The 21,277-nt window shown below is 64.4% G+C and overlaps 2 protein-coding genes across 2 annotated transcripts in view; both read left to right on the forward strand.

The window, feature by feature from the left end:
* Positions 1-21,277, forward strand: part of BSG (basigin (Ok blood group)) — a 60,544-nt gene that overhangs the window by 10,903 nt on the left and 28,364 nt on the right. The gene's annotated exons all lie outside the window — the stretch shown is intronic.
* Positions 710-21,246, forward strand: HCN2 (hyperpolarization activated cyclic nucleotide gated potassium and sodium channel 2). Its single transcript, XM_059159132.1, has 8 exons — positions 710-1,353; positions 10,808-11,231; positions 11,689-11,850; positions 12,220-12,438; positions 13,622-13,768; positions 17,362-17,602; positions 17,773-17,937; positions 19,826-21,246. Exons 1-8 carry the CDS (start codon positions 710-712, stop codon positions 20,527-20,529), a joined length of 2,706 nt encoding a protein of 901 aa, XP_059015115.1. The 3' UTR covers positions 20,530-21,246.

Genomic DNA, 21,277 nt, shown 5'->3' on the forward strand with positions numbered 1-21,277 from the left:
GTTTGAGGGTTGGGGGGCACCAGCAGCATCCAGTGGCTCTTCCTCTTGGCCCGTTTTCCTCCCATGCAGGAGATGGGGAAGAGCGGAGGGCTGGGGGGCCTGGAGACTGGTGGCATGGACCCCATGTTGCCCCTCCCCACACAACACGTTCCCACCGGGGTTTTTGTCCTGGGCCTTCAAATTACAAAGCAAGGGTTCTTTTGGCCTTTAAAAAATCCTTCTATGACGGAAATTATCAAGCCTGTAGAAAGGAAAGAGGCTGGCATCCGGCGGTCGCATTTCTGCGCGCCTGGCTGCGCCCTCTGGATCGGTGAGCCCTGGACGCGGGGAGGGTCCCTGGCTCCCGTGGAGCGCAGAGCCTCTGGCCCGTTGGCTGGGCTCAGTGACCTTGGACGTGTCCTTCCGCTTCGCCGGCCTCAGTTTCCCTTTGTGGGACGAGGTCGGAGCGGATCTCCAAGGCCTCAGGCCGCGTGACCTTGGACCGGCTCCGACTGCGGGACCTCTGTTTCCCCCGCGCGGGGTAGAGGGGCGGCGCGCCAGGAGGGGGCTCCAGCAGAGGCGGGGCCCCAGCCCCGCCCCTCCCCCGCGGTCCAGGCCCCGCCCCCGAGGCTCCGCCCCAGCCCGTGCCCCGCCTCCCCCCCCCTCCCTCGGGCTCGGGCCGGCGGCGGCGGCGGCGGCTCCGCTCCGCACTGCCCGGCGCCGCCTCGCCATGGACGCGCGCGGGGGCGGCGGGCGGCCCGGGGAGAGCCCGGGCGCGACCCCCGCGCCGGGGCCGCCGCCGCCGCCGCCGCCCGCGCCCCCCCAGCAGCAGCCGCCGCCGCCGCCGCCGCCCGCGCCCCCCCCGGGCCCCGGGCCCGTGCCCCGCCAGCAGCCGCCCCGGACCGAGGCGGCGCCCCCGGAGGCGACGGACGACGGCGGCCCGCGGGCCCGGCTCCGCAGCCGCGACAGCTCGTGCGGCCGCCCGGGCACCCCGGGCGCGGCGAGCACCGCCAAGGGCAGCCCGAACGGCGAGTGCGGGCGCGGCGAGCCGCAGTGCAGCCCCGCGGGGCCTGAGGGCCCGGCGCGGGGGGCCAAGGTGTCGTTCTCGTGCCGCGGAGCCGCCGCGGAGCCCGCGCCGGGCCCGGGCGCGGGGCCGGGGCCGGCGGACGAAGCGGGCAGCGAGGAGGCGGGCCCCGCGGGGGAGCCGCGCGGCAGCCAGGCCAGCTTCATGCAGCGCCAGTTCGGCGCGCTCTTGCAGCCGGGCGTCAACAAGTTCTCGCTGCGGATGTTCGGCAGCCAGAAGGCCGTGGAGCGCGAGCAGGAGCGCGTCAAGTCGGCGGGGGCCTGGATCATCCACCCGTACAGCGACTTCAGGTACAGCCACCGGGAGGGGCCGGCCGGCGCGGAGGGGGCACCGCGAGCGGACGCGCGCGGGGGCCGTCCTTGGCGCACCTCGGGGAGGGCGGGGCTGCGCGCCCCGTGGGTGACCTCGGGGCCCCACGGTGACCTCGGGCGCGTCCGAAACCCGCCCGGTAATGGCCCGGGCGCGCGAGGCTCCGCCCTTGGAGGGGGACTGGGAAGCGCGCGCAGGCTCCCGCGGTGACCCCGGCGCGCCCCCTCCCACGCACCCTGGCATCTCCCTCCCTGCGGGATGGGCGCGCGTCACGGGCCGCAGGACCAGGGTCTGAGCGCGGAGGGGCGGAGAGGACGAATAGAGGGGAACGTGGGCGCCGGGGAGGCGGCAGAGCGGAAGGAAGGAGGAAGGAAGGGCGCCCGGGAAGGACGCGTCCGGGAGAGGCTGGCAGAGAAGGGGTTCAGGGAACATGGCCCTCTCCCACTGTCTCCATCTGCAGTCCACACCTCAGGGAGGCGCATTCAGGGTCCCCGGGCCTGGGTACTTTGAGGACAGGGCGCTGAGTGTGCTGGGGTCCCCAAGCTGCCCTCTCTGGCCGCAGCAGCTGGAGCCACTGGGTGGCGTGCCCATGTGTCAGTGGGTGTGTAGACGTGGATATGGATTAAGGCGGTTGATGCGTGGAAAGGCTCAGTGTGAGGTCACAGCCGCATATGTTTGTGGTTCTTGTTCCTGGGCACGCTTCCTGTGGCCTGCAAGTGTGAACCGTATCACTGCAGGCTGTGTGTGTGTGTGTGTGTGTGTGATCACAAGCATGTGACTGCAGGGGGCGTGGGCCCTTGGGCCATAGGCCCAGTGATCTAGGGGGCAGTCTGGTCCCTAGGGGTGTGTCTGCATGGTAGATGCGCTGGGGAGAGATGGGGTGCGTGTGCATGGGATGGGTGTACATCGCTGGGCAGTCGGTAGGAGCTGAGCTGTGTGCACAGTGTGTGTGCCTGTGAAGCTGTGTATCCGTGAAGGAGGGGTGAGTTGCCGTTCGGGCCGTTTCCACAGGCCCCGCCAGCCCGGCGCTCCGGGCCACCGCGGTTTCAGCACCACGGACAGCGCCCGGGAAGGCTGTCCTGGCCCCGCGCCTCTGGCTCTTCTCAAGCCCTGCCTGCCCCCTGCCCCCCACCCCAGCCTGAGTACTGCCACCCCCACCCCCCTGCCTGGTGCACTTGCTCCGGGATGTCCAGAGCTCAGAAGGGGGATTGTGGGATTCTCCCTTGTCCTGGACCTTCCGCAGCTCCCATGCTCAGTGGCTTGGGAAGTGGGGGCCCCAGGGGCACAGGAGTCAGGGCCAGTCTGGGATTCCAACTCCTTACCCTTGGGGGTTGGGGGGAGTCTTGACTGGTGGCTTGAGTTTTTAGAGAGAGGCCAGGGGTGAGGGGACCTGGGGATGTGTGTTCCAGATGGGGTGCATCTGGCTGGTCCTGACCTGCATTTCCCTTGTAGGTGGTCCTAGGGCTGGGAGAGCTTGGGTCAGTGTCTCCACTCATGTTTCTGTGACCTGGCCAGCCGGCTGGGAAGCGACATCAGGGACGCAGTGGGCAGGGGAAGTGGCTGCAAAACATAGCCATTGCCCTGGGTCTTCTCCAGCTTGTCTGCCTGCAGGAACTCCCCACCCCCCCAACAGCAGTGGGTGGCCGTGGGGCACTTTGCAGTCTGAGGTGAGGATGTGCCAGGGAGCTGGGCCTCCTGGTCCCTGGGCCATCTTGAGCATAGTCACCTGTGAGAATCTGGGCAGGCCACAAAGTCTGAGCTGAGCAGATAAACTGTACAACAGGGTTGAGCAAGCAGGGGTGGGGAGTGTGGCTTCGTTGGGACTGGGGAGACACTGTCAAACGGAAAGCTTAAGTTATTTCCAAGCTGGGATGTGGTGGGGCCTCCACAGTGCCCCGTGTGCCCCTTCTAGGCCCTTCTGATTCAGGACCCCAAGCTCCCCAAGGTCCTCCTGGCCCAGGTGCTGTGGGAGCACCTTCCTTTTTTTTTTTTTTAAAGATTTTATTTATTTATTTGACAGAAATCACAAGTAGGCAGAGAGTCAGGCAGAGAGAGAGGGGGAAGCCGGCTCCGCTGAGCAGAGAGCCCGGTGCAGGGCTCCATCCCAGGACCCTGAGATCATGACCTCAGCCGAAGGCAGAGGCTTTAACCCACTGAGCCACCCAGGTGCCCCTGGGAGCAACTTCCTAATACTGATTCAGTCCTCATGTCTGCTGTGAGGTGGGTGCTGCCGCTCTTCAGGGAAGGGAGCAGGGAGAGGAAAAGCCAGTTGCCCAGTGCCTCACAGCCAGTCAGGGGCAAACCAGGGGTTTGCAGGGAGGCAGTCTGGCCCCAGTGTCTGCACTCTCAACTGCCAGGTGGCCCGGGCTCTGGCCACGTCCCATCTGGGCCAGGAAGCAGTGGGAGGAACAAGGCATTCTGGGGACTGTTGGAGCTACCGGGGCAGCGGAAGGTGGGCTGTAGGTCTTCGCTCTGTTTCTGTGTGTATGAATTTTTGGAAACTACTCACGGAGCAGTGGCGAGGGGCCTTTCCAGGCCTACTTCTCCACCCTGCCCCCTTTTAAATCTGACCCGAACGTGCAGACGCCACGGCCTCTGGTGCCTGTGCCCACGCACTGTACAGGATTGGAAAGGGAGGGAGGCACCCCCGCCGGCCCCAGCTTCCCTGTGCGAAGCCCCCGTGTCCCACCTCCCTGAGGTGGAGAGCTTGGGTCAGTGTCTCCACTCCAGGGCCTCGTCTCTTCCTGGGGTCTGGAGTGTTTGTGGGCTCGCTGAGAGACATGTATGGGGCCTGAGCAAGGCCAGTGGGACGGTGACTCGCACTCCGGGGGCTTTGGACCAGCCCGGCCCCTTCTGAGGTTGTCTCTTCACCCACAAAACCCGGCCTGTGGGCGGCTCTGGTGCCGGCACAGAGAAGGCCACAGAGATGCTCTAATTGCTTCCCCGGGACAGGGGGGTGAGCTCTGGAGGACCAAGTTCAAGGGACAGAGGGAACCATCAGCTGTGGAGGCCTTGATGTTCCTTCGGGGCACCCCGCAGTCCGTTCCCGAGTTGGGAAGGATGTCAGGACCAGGGGATGAGGAGGGGACCAGCCCTGGGGCCAGTGGGGAGGCCTACAGCCACGGCCAGAACCTCACTGAGTACCCCAGGCCTCGGCAGGGTCTTCTGACCCTCCCCTCCAAGACAGCAAGAAAAGAAATGCAGTTAATTCCTGTTCCCTTCCCCTGGACCAGCACTGATCCAGGGGCCAAGAGCCCTCATCGCGCCAGAGTTTGGGCGAGTGGCTTTCAACCCATCCCTAAGTCTGCAAGTGCCCGAGGTCTGACTTGAGTCTCTCCTGCCGCTGTTGGTCTTCAGTTCAATGTTCCCGATTGTCTGTCTCTGGGAGGCCTGGGGTGAGGGCAAGAGAGATGAGTTGGTCCCTTTCCTGCCCTTCAGGACCTCCCCTGGGGGTCCCCAGGGGGAATGGGATGTTGGAGGGGCTGGGTTGAAGAAACCAATGGGACGATCCCCAGATGGCCCGGCGGATCCCGGGAGATCAGGAAGCTGTGCTTTCTGCAAATACTGCATTAGCTCATGAGAATAAATCCTGCATTATCTGGGGTGGGGCGAGGCTTTTCCAGGCTGTGGACCCAGCGTGGGTCCTGTGGGGTCAGGTAGGGCCAGGGGACAAGTCCACTTCGCCAGGGAAGGAAGCTCCACAGTCCATTAGAAGGAGAGGGAAGAGACCAGCTGGGGTTGAGGTCCCCCTCTTTTCTCCAGGGGTTTCCTGCCAGAATTTAGAATTTCTGGTCCCTGCTTTTTTATTTTAATTAAGATTTTATTTTTATTTATTTGACAGACGGAGATCACAAGGAGGCAGAGAGGCAGGCAGAGAGAGAGGGAGAAGCAGGCTCCCCGCTGAGCAGAGAGCCCGATGTGGGGCTCGATCCCAGGACCCCGGGATCATGACCCAAGCCGAAGGCAGAGGCTTTACCCACTGAGCCACCCAGGCGCCCCTCTGGTCCCTGCTTTTATTTTTTTTTTTTTTTTTTTTAAAGATTTTATTTATTTATTACGGAGAGGCAGGCAGAGAGAGAGGAAGGGAAGCAGGCTCCCTGCTGAGCAGAGAGCCCGATGTGGGACTCGATCCCAGGACCCTGAGATCATGACCCGAGCCGAAGGCAGCGGCTTAACCCACTGAGCCACCCAGGCGCCCCTGGTCCCTGCTTTTAAAACTTCCCATCTCCAAGCCCCTGACCTCAGCATCATGGGGCCTGGGCAGGACCAGGGGTCTGCTCGGAGTGGGGTGCGTGCCACACCCTGCCTCGTTCCCCCCCTCAAGGAGCCTGCCCCAAATCCACCCAGCATAGGCCACCCCATCTCCCTCTTGGACTCCCGCTTCTGCCCCCTTCCTGACCTTCCCAATGCCAGCACGGGCTTCCCAGGGTACACAGTTGTCTGTCTTTCCTTCTCACTTAAAGCCTCCCAAGGCCCCACAGAGCTCGGGTCCCCCCCGCGCCCCCCCCGCCATCTTCTCTCTCCTCTGCAGCACCAGGCCACCTGGCTGGCCTTGAGAGGGGACATCCCACTGAGGCCACAGGACCTTTGCACTGCTGCTTCCTCTGCCTGCAAACAGCTGCTTCTCCATCATCTGCCCAAGCTCCACACCCCCTGAGAAGCACCCCCCACCCCCCTGCTAACCTGTGACCCTCTGGAGGCTCCCACTCACTTACCTGTTTCTGTGGGAGGCCTGTCTGCCCCATTCCAGCCAGGGGAGAGCTGGGTCTGTGTGGCCACCAAGAGTCCTCACACCTGGCCTACCCCTGCCCCCACAGCCTGCCCCTCTCAGGCTCACCCTGGAATCTGGGCGGAACCTAGGCAGCTTCCTTTCCTAATCCTTGACACTCCGCACGGGACGGCTCAGGCCCCTAATCCTCCATCCCCAGCTCGCCCTTAATCACCCACCTCTGGGCTCTGATCTCCTCAGATTTGCCGGATCCCGTGGAGGGGGGTGCGCGGGGGGGGGGTTGCCTATGCTCGCTGGCCCCTATCTGGCCCTGCCCCCCTGGTCCTGCTGGAGGAGGAGTCTGGGCACCTGGCTTCTCTCGCTCAGCTCTCATCCGAGCCCAGAGAAAGGAAGGGCAGTGGCTCCAGCGGGAACGGGGTCTAGGGTGGTGTCAGCGCCAGGACCCGTGCCCCTGGGGGTGTGCGGTGCACCCAGGACAGGGCTCTGGGGCCCTCTCCCAGCCGCAGGGCCCCGGCTGGGGTCCTTGCCGTGGAGCCCTGCACTCCCTGGGGACTCAGGGGGACCCTGCGTCGCCCCAGCCCACCCTTCTGAGGCTGCTGCCCTCCCGGGGTTGCACTGGAGACACAACGGTAGAGATCTGGGTGTTTCCGCAGAAGCGGGGACCCCACTGGGGTCTCCCTGTGATTTGTCAGGAAAGATTCTGAGATACGGGTTTGAATTATAGTCATTGAAGGCCGTGGATGCTGAAAGCTGACCTTGCACCAGCGCCTACTGGCTGCCCCGGGGGACCCCTGTGGTCCATGTCCCCCAGTCATGCTGGGGTGGCCCAGTGAGGGAAGGGTCTGGGCTGATGAGGCCCTGAGGCTCAGAAGAGAGAGATTCATCGCAGGCCACGCAGACCAGGAGCAAGGTCAGGGGAGGGGTCGGGGGCAGGGGCTCCTCTGTCCCCCGCCTGGATTGGTCGCCCCTACCCTCAGGTTCCCCTTCGGTAGGTATGCACGGGGCCCCTCTTCGCCCTCCTGCTCCCTTCCAGAGGGACCCGGGGCTCGAGAGGACAAGGGTCGGGGCTCTGGGCCCATGTGGGGCATCCGGTTGGAGTGGACGGTCACCCTAATGATAGCTGGGGACTGGGCCATTCTGCCCAGAGCTGCCCCGAGCTCCTCGGCAGCTGCCGGACCTCGACTCCCGACTCCTCATACACCCAAGGGACCCCACGCAGCCCGGGAAGACCGGCAGCTCTGAGTGGCAGGGCCCGCAGTCATTCCCCAGGGACCACGGGCAGTAGATGGGACCCAGCCCCAAACAGGCAGGCTGAGGCCAGAGCTCAGATCCTGGAACCGGAAGGCGTGGGTCTCCGCTCTGCCCCGCTCCCTGGCCGGGTCACCTCTCTCGTCTGTCGGGGCAGAAGCGAGGTGCCTGGCCCAACCCCCACCCCAAGAATAAAGGAGAGCGGGGCGCCCGGGAAGCTCAGGCGGTGATCCCGGGGTCCTGAGATCAAGCCCCGCATCGGGTTCCCTGCTCTGCTGCTCCCCCTGCTTGTACTTGCTCGGTCTCTGACAAATAAATAAAATCTTCAAAAAATAACATAAAAAATAAAAATAAAACACAGAACCTTAAAAAAGAAGGAGGAGGAGGAGGAGGAAGGGAGAGAAGGTCCGAGCAGGGGACCCCGCACTCCGGGCTTTCAGCTTGTTTCCAGCCTCTCCCCGCTGGTTTCTGGTCATCCGTCCACCCACCTTGGTTTCTAGGTTCTCTCTGGTAGTTTCTAGTCTCCCCTCTGGTTTTGAGCCCCCCCCCCCCCCCCCGGTAGTTTCTAGCACCCACCCCCAGTCTCTAGGCTTTCCCTGATAGTTTCTAGTCTACCCCCTGCTTTTGAGGTCCTTTGGTGGTTTCTAGTCCCCCCACCCCATGGTTTCTAGGCTCCCCCGCAGAGGTTCTAGGCCCTCTGGTCTTCTCAGTTACTCTTTCCTGCTTGCTTTGTCCCGGGGTCTGTGCCCCAAGTCGGGGGAGGAGGCAGGACAGGACTCCGTTCACAGAGGTGGGGGTGGGGTTAGAAGCTCTAAGCACCAGGGGAGCACGGGGGCTAGGTGTGTGCCGTGAGAATGGGGAGCTGGGGGGCCCCTAATCCCAGATCCTGGCCATCCCTCGCTGGAGTTCCTCATTGCTTCCCAGGCTCTCCCGCGCTCCCACTGTCCCCCATCCCGGCCGCTCAGAGAAGGCTCCCCGCGCCGGGTGTGGCCCCGCAGGACGCTCAGAGGCTGCCTGCGCCTCCCTGAGGGAGAGGAGAGTGAGGGCCTCGGGGCTGCAGGACTTGCCCAAGCGACACCTGCCAGCAGGCCGGAAACGCGGGTGTCAACCCAGGTCTGGCTGCTGCCGCCAAGGTGCCAGACGCTGGGTGCCTTCCAGACTCTGGCTCTCGAAGACTGAGCTACTGTGAACATCTTGGTACAAATTGGTTTTTAATTTTTTTCTCTTCCTCTTGGACAGTTTCCTTGGGATCACTTGCCCGAGGTGGAGCGCCTGGGTCCGCCTGCAGGCCTGGCTGCTGGCACCTCACAGTGCTGTCCAGAGAGGGGCCGGCCACTCCCTGCGGCCAAGCCAGGGCTGGAGCTCACGGCCTCTGCCAGTCTGGGCGAGTCCCCCAGCCCTGGGAACCGCAGTCCGCTCTTCGGTCATCCAGGGAGGGGCGGCTTCTGAGGGTCTTAGGGGCCCAGTCCTGCCCATGTGTGACTGAGCCTTCTCTAAATGCATGCGGGACCCCCAGCCATGATCAGGGGTGGGGTGCTGGACCCCTGGGAGAGCCCTGTACACGGCGGGCTGGGGTGGGCTGGTGGAGACCTGGAGGGAGCTAGCCAGGTTGATGTGCGTGATCTGGGCTGGGGGTCGCTCCTCACACTGTTAAGTAAGCAAAATAAAATAAAAGACTGTTCAAAATTCGAGACCCTCCTTTACCTGAATCTAGGCAGGGAGTGTGGGCTCCAACCCCAGATCTGGGGCATCTGCTCATCACTGAGACCCCCATCCTGTGCTCTGTTTTCCTTGTGTTTTTTATAGTGTCGATACGTATGTATGTGTGTGTGGGGGTGTGTATATATAAAACACAGAGAGGCTGGCGTTTAATCACTTAAAAATGTACAATTGAATGACAGTAAGTACAACCACAGTGGTGCGCGGCCATCGCCACCATCCGTGTCCGAACTCTCATCCTCCCAACAGAACCTCTCCCCATTCAACCTCTGCCCCCAGCCCCCTCCCTCTCCCCAGCCCCCGCGAGCCCCCTTCTGGTCCATGGAGGAGCCTGGTCTGGACGTTTCACACGTGTGGACTCACATCCCGTGGGGCCTCCTGTGTCTGGTTCCCTCCCGGAGCGTCTGGGCTCAGGGTCCATCCCTGGCGCCAGGCATGGGGGCCTCACTCCTACTCGAGGCCAGGGGCGCTCCCGCTCATAGGGACCGTGTGTGGGTACGACCCACACAAGCTTCCGTCTGTTGTTGTGAATCCTACCCCTGGGAACATGCTGTGCGGGTGTCTCTGAGTTCTTGGGGTTCACACCCGGGGTTCGGAACTGCTGGGTCAGACAGTAATTCTGTTTACATTTTTTAAAAGATTTTATTTATTTATTTGAGCAGCAGGAGGGGCAGAGGGAGAAGCAGGCTCCCCGCTCTGTGGTGCTTGATTCCCAGGACCCCGGGATCCTGACCCAAGTTGAAGGCAGATGCTTCACCAACAGGGCCCCCCAAGCGCCTCTCTGTTTACAGTTTTGAGGAACCAACAGAGCGGTTTTTCCTTGGAGTAGTTCTGATGGGTGTTTTCTCGATGCCTACAGTGCTGGGCACCTGTCAGTGGGCCCCGGGATTCACGCAGGGCTCCTGCCCGGCCGGCGACGGATGCTCCTTGCGTGGACAGGCCTCTCTCTGAGAGCACTCCCAGGTGGAGTTTTGAGTTGACCCCAGGGATGTGTATCTGTCCTGGGGGTAGTTGGGAGTGAGACCAACCCCAATCTGTTTTCAGGTGACTCTGTCCCATGGAGTGTCTTGCCCCTCAGCTCCTCCTGCCCCCCAGGCAGCCCTACAGCCGCCCTGGGCGTGGGGGCGCCCCGTCTCTTCCTTGCTGCCTCCCGGCCCCCAAGGGTCCCCTTCTTTGTCTTTAGGCCGGAGCCCAGCTGGTCCAGAAGGTGTTGGACTCGGGATCCTGCCTGCCCCGCCCCCTCCTGCCCCCCCCAGCCCCTGCTGCCCCCACTGTGCCTGCTCTCCCCTCCCCTCCCCCACTCCCGCCCCCTCTTGCTTGTCTCCCGTCTCCTTCCCACCCAGAGTGAGTTTTTTGGCCGCTAACGCTGTGTTGAACGCTTGGACCTTTTCGGTCGTGGGAAACATAAGCAGCTTGGGGGCCACCTCCTGGCCTCGCCGGGTCTCCTGCTTCTTCCAGGAGGGAACGTGGGAGCTGGGTCAGCCGGAAGGGTGCCGGCCAGGGGAGCCCAGCGGGCAGTGGGGTGCCGACTGGGGGCCAGAGAGCCAGACAGCCGAGTACCCCGAGCGGGGGTACACACTAACTGTGACTCGAGGCCAGAGTCTGGGCTTTGCTGCAGGAGGTGAGGTCTGGCCTGGTTCCGGAAGGCAGGCGCAGGTGTGCGGTGGGGCCATCTGCACCCCGGAAGGGCTGGGTGTCGGCCCAGGCCTGGAGGCGTGACCGCCCGCGCCTCCCCCCAGGTTCTATTGGGACTTCACCATGTTGCTGTTCATGGTGGGAAACCTCATCATCATACCTGTGGGCATCACCTTCTTCAAGGACGAGACCACAGCCCCGTGGATCGTGTTCAACGTGGTCTCGGACACGTTCTTCCTCATGGACCTGGTGCTGAACTTCCGCACGGGCATCGTGATCGAGGACAACACGGAGATCATCCTGGACCCCGAGAAGATCAAGAAGAAGTACCTGCGCACGTGGTTTGTGGTGGACTTCGTGTCCTCCATCCCCGTGGACTACATCTTCCTCATCGTGGAGAAGGGCATCGACTCCGAGGTCTACAAGACGGCGCGCGCCCTGCGCATCGTGCGCTTCACCAAGATCCTCAGCCTCCTGCGGCTGCTCCGGCTCTCGCGCCTCATCCGCTACATCCACCAGTGGGAGGAGGTGCGCGCGGCGGGCGCGGGGCGGGCGCGGGGCGGGCGCGGGGGCGGACAGGCGCGGAGCCGGGGGTCGCGGGCCGGGGCCGGGACCGTGCGGCGGTCGCGCTCCCCCTTCCCTGCGCCCTGGAAAAGCAGGATCCACGGCCCCCTCGGCACCCCCTCCCCGAAGTCGGACCCGCTCAGCACGGAGAGTCACCTGACCCCTGCCGCCCTTGTCCTCGGACCCAAGCCAGACGGAGTCGCCCCTCCCCATCCCCCACCCCAGGCCTCCTCCTGGGAGGCCCACGCCCTCTGGGCTGGGACCGCGGCTAACCCCGAGGGCCGCGGGGGCGCCGGCGCACCTGTCGCGGCCGCCGGGCCTGCGCCGCCACACCGCCCCCCCCCCCCCCGCGCCACCCCGGCCCCGGCGAAGGGGCGGCGGCTGGACGGTCGGGGGGACCCTGACGCCCGCCCCCCCGCAGATCTTCCACATGACCTACGACCTGGCGAGCGCCGTCATGCGCATCTGCAACCTGATCAGCATGATGCTGCTGCTGTGCCACTGGGACGGCTGCCTGCAGTTCCTGGTGCCCATGCTGCAGGACTTCCCGCGCAACTGCTGGGTCTCCATCAACGGCATGGTGGTGAGCCGCGGCGGCCGGCGGGCGCGGGGGCTCCGCGGGCGACTTCCACGCCGTCGTGCGAGCGCCAGCTCCCGCCCGGCCCGAGCCCGCCGTGGGCGAGCGGTGCCCGGGCGGCGAGACGTCGGAAGCACAGAGGGAGGCCCAAGCGCCCGTGGGCTCCCGGCTGAGACGCTGCCTGTTAACAGGGGCTAGGGTGGGGGGCCAGACTCAGGCCCAGGCGTCCAGAGGGTCTGGGCGGACGCGTCTGGGGTCAAGGGACTCCCCGGGGCGTGAGCACCCTAGCCCCCTCCCCCAGGGCCGTGAGCCCCCGCCCCCGCCCCTCCCCCAGGGCCGTGAGCCCCCTCCCACCGGCCCCCCACGGCCTTGCAGAACCACTCGTGGAGCGAGCTCTACTCCTTCGCGCTATTCAAGGCCATGAGCCACATGCTGTGCATCGGGTACGGGCGGCAGGCCCCGGAGAGCATGACGGACATCTGGCTGACGATGCTGAGCATGATCGTGGGCGCCACGTGCTACGCCATGTTCATCGGCCACGCCACGGCGCTCATCCAGTCCCTGGACTCCTCCCGGCGCCAGTACCAGGAGAAGGTCTGAGGGGCGGGTGCTGGGCCCCCGCCGCCCCGACTCCCCGGCTTCCCCTGCAGAGCCTAGATGGGGGGGGGGGGGCTGTAGGGGCTGAGGACCCTGAGAGGTCTGTGGCCGTGACTAGCAGGGCCGGGAAGGTCCGGGGCATGGTGAGGGAAGTCTGGAGCCCAGAGGGCAGCTGTCCAGGGGGCGGGGCTCACCCCAGGGTCTCTGGGACAGCTTGGGAGGTGCTGGGGCAGGGGAGGGTCGCTGGAGGACGCGCTCAGGGGCTGGGGCAGCCTCCACAGGGCAAGTCCTAGGGCTGGGGGTCAGGGAAGGGCTGAGGGGGTGATGGCCCCAGGTGCTGGCCCTCCTGGACACCAGTCCATCTGTCCTGCACTGCTACCTAGTGGCTGCTCCTGGCTGGGCAGCTGTGAGTGCCCCCCACGGCCACTGCCCCAAGCAGTGCCAGCAGGGTCAGCCGGGTCAGCTGGGCCTGGTGCCTGGAACCCCGGCTGTCCGGAAGCCACGGGCCTCACACCCAGACATGAGCTGGCGCTGCCACCCGCCGGCATCACGAGTTCCGCTGAGCTCAGGGCAGCTGTGTCCGGGAGCAGCCGGGGCGGAAACGGGATGGGGCACCCCTGGGAGCACCGTCCTGGGGACAGCAGGGCCTGGCACCCCTGCCCTGATCAGGAGGGGCTGAGCCGCTAGTTTCTGGCGAGCCCCCGCCGCCCCGACTCCCCGGCTTCCCCTGCAGAACCTAGATGGGTGGGGGGGAGCTGTAGGGGCTGAGGACCCTGAGAGGTCTGTGGCCGTGACTAGCAGGGCCGGGAAGGTCCGGGGCATGGTGAGGGAATTCTGGAGAGGTGAGCCTAGGGGATTCCGCCCAGGATCTCGGGGGACCTGGGGGATCCAGTCCAGCCTACTTACTGCAAGGGCCTTGAGTCAAGCTGTGCTTCCCTTTCTGGGGGTTGGGCTGCCAGATAAAATTCAGAACACAGGGGTGACTCTTCTCAGTGTAAGCTCATCCACACCTTGCACAGGACGCCTGTAACTACTTCTGTCTTATCTGAAATTCTGATTTAACAGGGCCCCCGTGTTTGCTGTCATTGTTGTCAAAGCCAACAGCCCCATGTGGGCTGAAGCGGGGTGGGGGGGCCCGGAGGTGGAGCCACTGACCACCCCCCCCACCCCCGCTGTGCAGTACAAGCAGGTGGAGCAGTACATGTCCTTCCACAAGCTGCCCGCCGACTTCCGCCAGAAGATCCACGACTACTACGAGCACCGTTACCAGGGCAAAATGTTCGACGAGGACAGCATCCTGGGGGAGCTCAACGGGCCGCTGCGGGAGGTGAGGCCACCCTCGCTGGGGACCCTCGGCTGGAAATAGGGACTGCCAGGCTCCCCGTCCCAGAGATGGGTTAGCCCATACAGTGCTGACGGGCTGCATCTACGCACTCTCAGCGGCCGGAAGCCCTCCTGTGCTGCACCCCCATGATGCCCCTTGGGTTCCCCCACAGCCTCTGTTTCATCCCTCTTAGCCAGTCTGGGCTCCCTCGTTAGACGGGGGCGGGGCGGGGGGACGACCCGGGGGAGAGGCGGAGAGGCTGACGGGAGTAGGCGGACCCAGTATGGTCCTTGGTCTGGACTGTCCAAGCCCTGCCCCTCATGGCCGGTGTGACGTGGGGCAGGGGGCCCAGAGCAGCTCGGTTCCCGCCAGCCGGGGGCTTCCGACGATGGGCCTGGCCTCTGTCACGTTCTGGAGCCTGGAAATCCCAGGCCCGGGTGTCATGGGGCCCCATGCCCTCCAGAGGCTCCAGGACAGGGTCCTTCCTGCATCTCGCAGCTCCTGGTGTCCCTCTGTGCGTGGCCACCCCCCATCCCATCGCTGTGCCGTCATGTGGCCTCCTCCCCCGTGTGCCTGTGTCCCCGCTCTTATGAGAACACCTGTTGCTAGGCTCAGGGTGGCGCTACTCCAGTGCAGCCTCGTGTTAGCCGATGACGCCTGCAAGACCTTGTTTGCAGCCGAGGTCCTGTCCACAGGCACCAGGGGTCAGGACTTGAACATGTGTTTTTGGGGGGCAGGATTAAGCCCACAACCCTGACCAGGTGGTAGCTGGGCGCCTGCTCTGAGCTCCACCCTGTGCCGTCAGGGAGGTGGGGGGGGGGGGCACAGCAGTGACCGCCAGGGGCAGGAGGAGCTCCGGGAAGGATGCGGGATGGGGAAGGTGACGTCTGAGCGAGGCCCGGCGAGCCCGCAGGTGTCCCAGGTGGCAGGCACAGCCGGGGCCAAGGCCCTGAGGAGGGAAAGATGACGCGTGTCCTGCGGACCAGGGCGAGGACTTGGAGGGGGTATGGGGCGGGGGAGGGGGGACCGGTCCTGGGCGCTGCTGCTGCTCGGGGAGGGCTGCCATTTCTTCTGAGGGTGGGGGCCGTTACCTCCCACGAGGCAGGCACTGTGCTTAACCTCACACCGAACATTTAATTGTTCCGGATCGCTCCTTCAGAGAGAGAGAGCCCACAGACCGTAAGACACATAGATTCCCATAGTTTGGGGTATGTTTTTGTTTTTTAAAGATTTTTTTTTTTGACAGACACAGATCACAAGGAGGCAGAGAGAGAGGAGGAAGCAGGCTCCCCGCTGAGCAGAGAGCCCGATGTGGGGCTCGATCCCAGGACCCTGAGATCATGACCTGAGCTGAAGGCAGAGGCTTTAACCCACTGAGCCACCCAGGCGCCCCAGTTTGGTGGTTTTTTTTTTTAAACTATGCATTTTCAGCCACCTCTGTACCTAGTGTGGGGCTCGAACTCAGGGTTGGGAGATCGAGAGCCCCACGCTCCACAGGCTGAGCCGGCCAGCCGGCCCGCGGTCCCTTAGGCTCTAGTGGGGCCATTACCACTGTCTAAGCACACTGCACGTCGCCCCCAGGAGGGCACCCATGGCTGCAAGCCACCACGCCCGCTCCCTTTCCCCAGTCCCTCGCAAGCCGGATCGGGTAATTATTTCAGCGTTTATGCAATTCCAAGGTTGAATTTACAAAAAGACATGCGTTCAGAAAACTTCTGGCTTCCATCCTGACCCTCTGCCTGATTTGCTCCTGCTGTACATTCCGTGTTCTTTGTTAACGCACAGCAAAGGCGGGCTCCCTCTGAGCTCCCTTTGCTGGACCCTTCCTCCTGCCTTCAGGCAGCGAGGCCCCAGGGCTGGTGGCCCCAGGGTCCCCAAGCTCCGCGGGCGGCCATGCACGGCACTCACTTTTGTGGGTTTGCTCGTGCATTTGGGACAGGGCTGAGGGGTGAGGGCAGGGTCCAGTCCCACTGGGAGGACCACCCACCCCAAATGCGCAGGGGGGAGGTGCATCTGGGGCAGCCATGTGGGATTTTCATGCTCCACGAGTGCTTGCTGTATACAGTAGGTGTGACGTGTGATTGCCGTACGAAGTGCGTGGATGGTGTTTGCTGTATACAGTAGGTGTGACCTGTGTGATTGCTGTACGAAGTGCGTGGATGGTGTTTGCTCTTTCTGTACCCAGCAGGTGCCATCCATTGTGTCTACACAGCAGATTCTCAGCCCCTGATTTCTGTACAGGGTGGGAGTTTAGTACCTACTCTCTCTATACAGCAGGCACTCAGTACATAGATGCTGTACATAGTAGGCCCCAATACCTGTATACAGCAGGTGCACATGCCTGCTTGCTGTGCACAGCCTGATCTGGGGGCTCACCCATACTTCCTTGTAGGACTTGTGTGCTTGGGTTTTTTCCGCACATCTTGCTTTGGGATTACTGGGGATTCATGTTCATCTTCTGCTCTGGGGCTGAAACGTCTGGTTTTTGCCTCATAACTGCTGGGGCCGCCTCCGGCATGCCCCCATGTGCTGGGCCAGATCTCCGGACTTCTAACACGCCGTCCCGTCTGCTCTGTGTGCCAAACCCCAGGGAGCGGCGGGGGCTGGCCGGCAGGTCTCAGTGCGTGGGAGGGCTCGCCCCACCGCCCTGCTCTTCTCACTAGCAGGCTTTCCTGCGACTTTTGCTCATTTGTTCTAAATGACCTTGGCTAGTTTCAGCAATTCCCAAGCAAACCCGATGGGCTTGTTGTTGGGATCTGGACACTCGTGTCCACGAGTGGGGAGAATGGACGTCTCGTCCACACGGCCGTGAGGAGCTCTGCCTGACCACGGAGTGCGTGCCCGCGTCCGCCGTGCCTCTCGGGTGTCTGCTCGCTCTCCTCAGACGCGTCTGGAAGTCTCTTAAGGTCAAGCCCTGCCGTCTTGCTCAGCGCTCTGTGCTGGCGCAAACAGGGTCCTCCGGCTGCTGTGTCGTCTTCTCCGTGGCTCGTTGGCCACAAGAGGGCTGTCGGTTTGGAAGGCTCAGCTCCCCCTTTTATCGAAATGTGTCTTACTGAGGTGTGCGCACTCGATGGGCGAGCGTGGGACCCGCCCGTGACTAATGCTCAGATCGACTGCGGGAGGTCCCACCCCACCCTGACCTCGGCCGCCGGCGGAGCCCTTGACCGTTCCCGGGTTGGTGCGCTGATTCCTTGTGCTCTCGCTTGCTGTTTGGGTTGACTCCTCTGACTGTTGTGGTTTCCCGTGGATGCTTTCGGGCTCCCGGGTCAGCATGTTAAAGAAGAGAGTAGAGGGATCTGGCGTCCTGTTTTCCTTCCTGTTCTTACGTCTCTGATGGCCTTTCCTGCCTAATCGCACGCGCGGGTGTGGCCAACCAAGCTAACTGCGGGGGACTCGGCACACATCTGGTCTTGGCTCCTGTCTTGTGGTCAAGCCTCCGGGGTCCGTGCGGGAAGGAAGGTGCCCACTTCAGGCTACAGTGTTGAACTCCTTTGGTAGATAAAGAAACTGAGGGTCTGAGGAGGAGACAGCCCCCAAAGGAGGGCCAGAGGGGACAAGGACTTGGGCCCTGTGTCACCCCGCTCCCCCCCCTCCAGGAGATTGTCAACTTCAACTGCCGGAAGCTGGTGGCCTCCATGCCTCTGTTTGCCAATGCCGACCCCAACTTCGTCACGGCCATGCTGACCAAACTCAAGTTCGAGGTCTTCCAGCCGGGCGACTACATCATCCGTGAGGGCACCGTGGGCAAGAAGATGTACTTCATCCAGCACGGCGTGCTCAGCGTGCTCACCAAGGGCAACAAGGAGATGAAGCTGTCCGATGGCTCCTATTTCGGGGGTGAGCGTCCGGGGGCCCGCAGGGGTGCTGGTGCGGGTGCACCCCGGCAGAGGGGAGGAGGCTGGGCTGCGCGCGCCGCCGGCGGGGGGGCCCCAGGGCTGGGTGGGCAAGAAGGTGTTGCTCGGAGGCCGAGGTCCTGCTGGGCTGAGGCCGCCGCCCGGCCCGTGCAGAGATCTGCCTGCTGACGCGGGGCCGGCGCACGGCCAGCGTGCGCGCCGACACCTACTGCCGCCTCTACTCCCTGAGCGTGGACAACTTCAACGAGGTGCTAGAGGAGTACCCCATGATGCGGCGGGCCTTCGAGACTGTCGCCATCGACCGCCTGGACCGCATCGGTGAGTGGGCTGGTCTCCAGGGGCCGCCAGCCCGTGAAGAGGGGGTGTGGCCCGCCGACGGAACCTCCAGGGCCCTTCTAGTCCCCAGACCTGATTTTCTGACCTGCTTTGGCCCGTAGCCAGATGTGGCCCTGGTCTCCCAAGGAGGAGGGAGTGTGGGGTTTCCAGTTGTGCAGAACTTCTGCTCCTTTGGGAGACGCTCCTGGAGCACCTCTAGTGTGTCCGCCAGTGTCGCCGCCGGACTGGGAGGCTGTCGTAGGGGCCATGCTCGGGCTTCTGCTACAGAGGAGGGGCTGGGGGGCTGGTGGGCTTCCTTGTGATGCTGGGTGGAGGCCAGGAGGAGTGTTGTCAGGTATGAAGCGACAAGGCATGTTCTGGGAGTGGACGTGGTGGCACAGGCCAGGGCCTGGGGTCCAGGGAGCGCAGAAGCCGGGAGGAGGGCGCTTGGGGAAGCAGGCGGGGACCAGGCACTCGGGACCCACTAGCTGTGGAGGCAGGAGCTTGGACTATGAATCGGGAGCAGTGGGGAGCCACGGATGGTGCTAGGCAGGGGAGGAGCCGACAGGATCTGCATTGTACGAGCGCGGGTAGGTTACAGGAGGGAGATGGAGGCCTGGCTTCAAGTGGTGGCCTTGGGTGTAGGGAGAGGCCGAGGCTACTGTCAGAAATGGTTGAGAGGTGGAGCCCTCAGGACCCACCGAGGACCAGATGTCTGAGTCAGGCAGACCGGGCCCCATTGCTGTCCGTGGGAATCAAGAGCCAGAGGACGAGGGTTGGGCGGCGTGCACGGGTGTTGGAGGAGATCCCGGAAGCGTCCCATTCGTGCTTACGCACAGCGGGCGCTCAGCATCCGCTCTACGCAGGAGGTGCTCCACACACGTGCAGGTGGAAGATGCTTAGACTTACTTGCTCCATGCCGAAGGCTCTCCGACGTGCTTGTCCGGCGAGCACTCCTGGCATGCGGCTCGGCGCCTGCGGCAGGCGCTCGGCACCCGGGACGGACGGCGCGGGCTTGCTGTCCAGCAAGGCCTGCCTCGTGTGCACCACACACACTTCACGTGCTTGCTGTATACTGTGGGAGCACAGTACATGTTTCCTGGATACAAGAAGTGCTCGGGGCAAGCTGGCAGTATACAGTAGGGGTCTCGTACCCGCTTTGCCTATGCCATGGGTGTTCCGCATGCCTACTACAAACAGGTACTGGATTAGTGCCTGCTGAATACAGCAGGTACTCAATGTCTGCTTGCTGTATGCACATGGTGGCAGGTCATGCCTGCTTACTGCATACAGGAGGTGCTCAGTTCTGTCTGCTCTACACCACAGGCAGTTGGTATCGGCCATAGGCAGGAGGGGCCCTGAGCATGCTTGCTGTATACAGGGAGTGCTTACGCGGACGCAGCGGTTTCTTGACCCCTGTGTGCTAGTCTCCGGAACCAAGGCCCAACACCCGCATGCCCTCCACGTCCTTGCTGTATCCAGCAGGTGCTCAGTGGCTACTGTATACAGAAGGTGCTCTGTGCAGGTTTATGATCTCCAACAGGTGTGAGTGTGTGTGCGCGTGCGTGTGTGATGGCAGCAGGTTCATGGTGGCGTGCAGGAGGTGGTCTGTGCACACTGGCGGTACAGAGCAGGAGCTGGTACTCACAGTGGGATGTATAGAACGGATACCCAGCACCCGCTGGCTGTATGCAGGAGGTGCTCCATGTGTGCTCGCAGTATATAGAAAGTTTTACTGTACGCAGCAGGCGCTGGGTACCATGCTCTGTACACAGCACACTCCTGCCTGCGGGCTGTGCGTGGATGAGGCGCACTCGCGTCACAGCGCACCCCCAGCAACACCCCCCCACCGCCCTGCCCGCCCCCGCTGACGCCCCTACCCTGCCCCCAGGCAAGAAGAACTCGATCCTGTTACACAAAGTGCAGCACGACCTCAACTCCGGCGTGTTCAACAACCAGGAGAACGCCATCATCCAGGAGATCGTCAAGTACGACCGCGAGATGGTGCAGCAGGCCGAGCTGGGCCCGCGCGTGGGCCTCTTCCCGCCGCCGCCGCCGCCGCAGGTCACCTCGGCCATCGCCACGCTGCAGCAAGCTGTGGCCATGAGCTTCTGCCCGCAGGTGGCACGGCCGCTCGTGGGGCCCCTGGCGCTGGGCTCGCCGCGCCTCATGCGCCGCCCGCCAACGGGGCCCGCGGCCGCGCCCTCGGCCGCCGCCTCGCCGGGGCCGGCGCCCTCCGCCGCCAGTCCTCCCGGCGCGCCCGCCAGTCCTCGGGCGCCGCGGACCTCGCCCTACGGCGGCGCGCCCGGCTCCCCCGCCGCACCCCGCGCCGGACCCGCGCTCCCCGCGCGCCGCCTGAGTCGGGCCTCGCGCCCGCTGTCCGCCTCGCAGCCCTCGCTGCCCCATGGCGCGCCCGGCCCGGGCCCCACGGCCTCGGCGCGCCCAGCCAGCAGCTCCACGCCGCGCTTGGGCCCTGCGCCTGCCGCCCGGGCCGCGGCGCCCAGCCCGGACCGCAGGGACTCGGCCTCACCCGGCGCTGCCGGTGGCCTCGACCCGCTGGACTCCGCGCGCTCGCGCCTCTCGTCCAACTTGTGACCTTTGCCACGCCGCCCCGCGGGCCCGGGCGGGCCGGGGGCGGGGCCGTCATCCACACCAAAGCCATGCCATTGCGCGCTGCCCCGGCGGCCGCCGACCGCCCGCCCCAGAAGCCATAGAGGAGTCCTAGGTAGTCATAGTCAGATGGGCGGGCCGGGGCGGCAAGGCAGCCCCCTCTGAGCCCCCGCCATGTCCCCCATCGCCCTGCGCCCAACCACATCGTTCTCGCCCCCAGCCCCCACCGGCGGTGGCCTCGCCTGCGCGCGAGCGAGCGAGGGGCCCCTTCACCTCGGTGCCTCAGTTCCCCCAACTGTGAAACGGGGCCGGGGCCGGCCTGGTGGCCGGAAGGAGATGGCTGTGGAGGCCTGCCCCCACCCCCCGCCCTCGCAGGTGGCCCATCCGAGGAGGATTGTGTTTTTTAAGTGCAATACTTGGCCGCCGGCTTCCTGCTGCCCCCCACCCCCCCGCGCTCACGCAATAACTGGCCTGGCCCCATCCACGCGCGCCCCGTGGTCACGTCCCCGGAGCCGGCACACCCAGCCCCGTCCAGCGCCCCGCGCCCAGGAGTGGGTCGTCCCCATGGCGTGGGGGGGGGCACGGGGGGCGCGGCCGGCCGCCATCGGGATGAATGTACTGGCAGCCGAGGCAGCAGCCCCCGCCGTACTCCGCGCCGACCCCCACACCCCCATTCCGCGCAATAAACGACAGCATTGGCGCCCAGCCTGCCGGCCTCTGATTGCTCGCGGCC

The sequence above is a fragment of the Mustela lutreola genome, chromosome 2, assembly GCF_030435805.1.
Source record: "Mustela lutreola isolate mMusLut2 chromosome 2, mMusLut2.pri, whole genome shotgun sequence".
Classification (NCBI taxonomy): Eukaryota; Metazoa; Chordata; class Mammalia; order Carnivora; family Mustelidae; genus Mustela; species Mustela lutreola.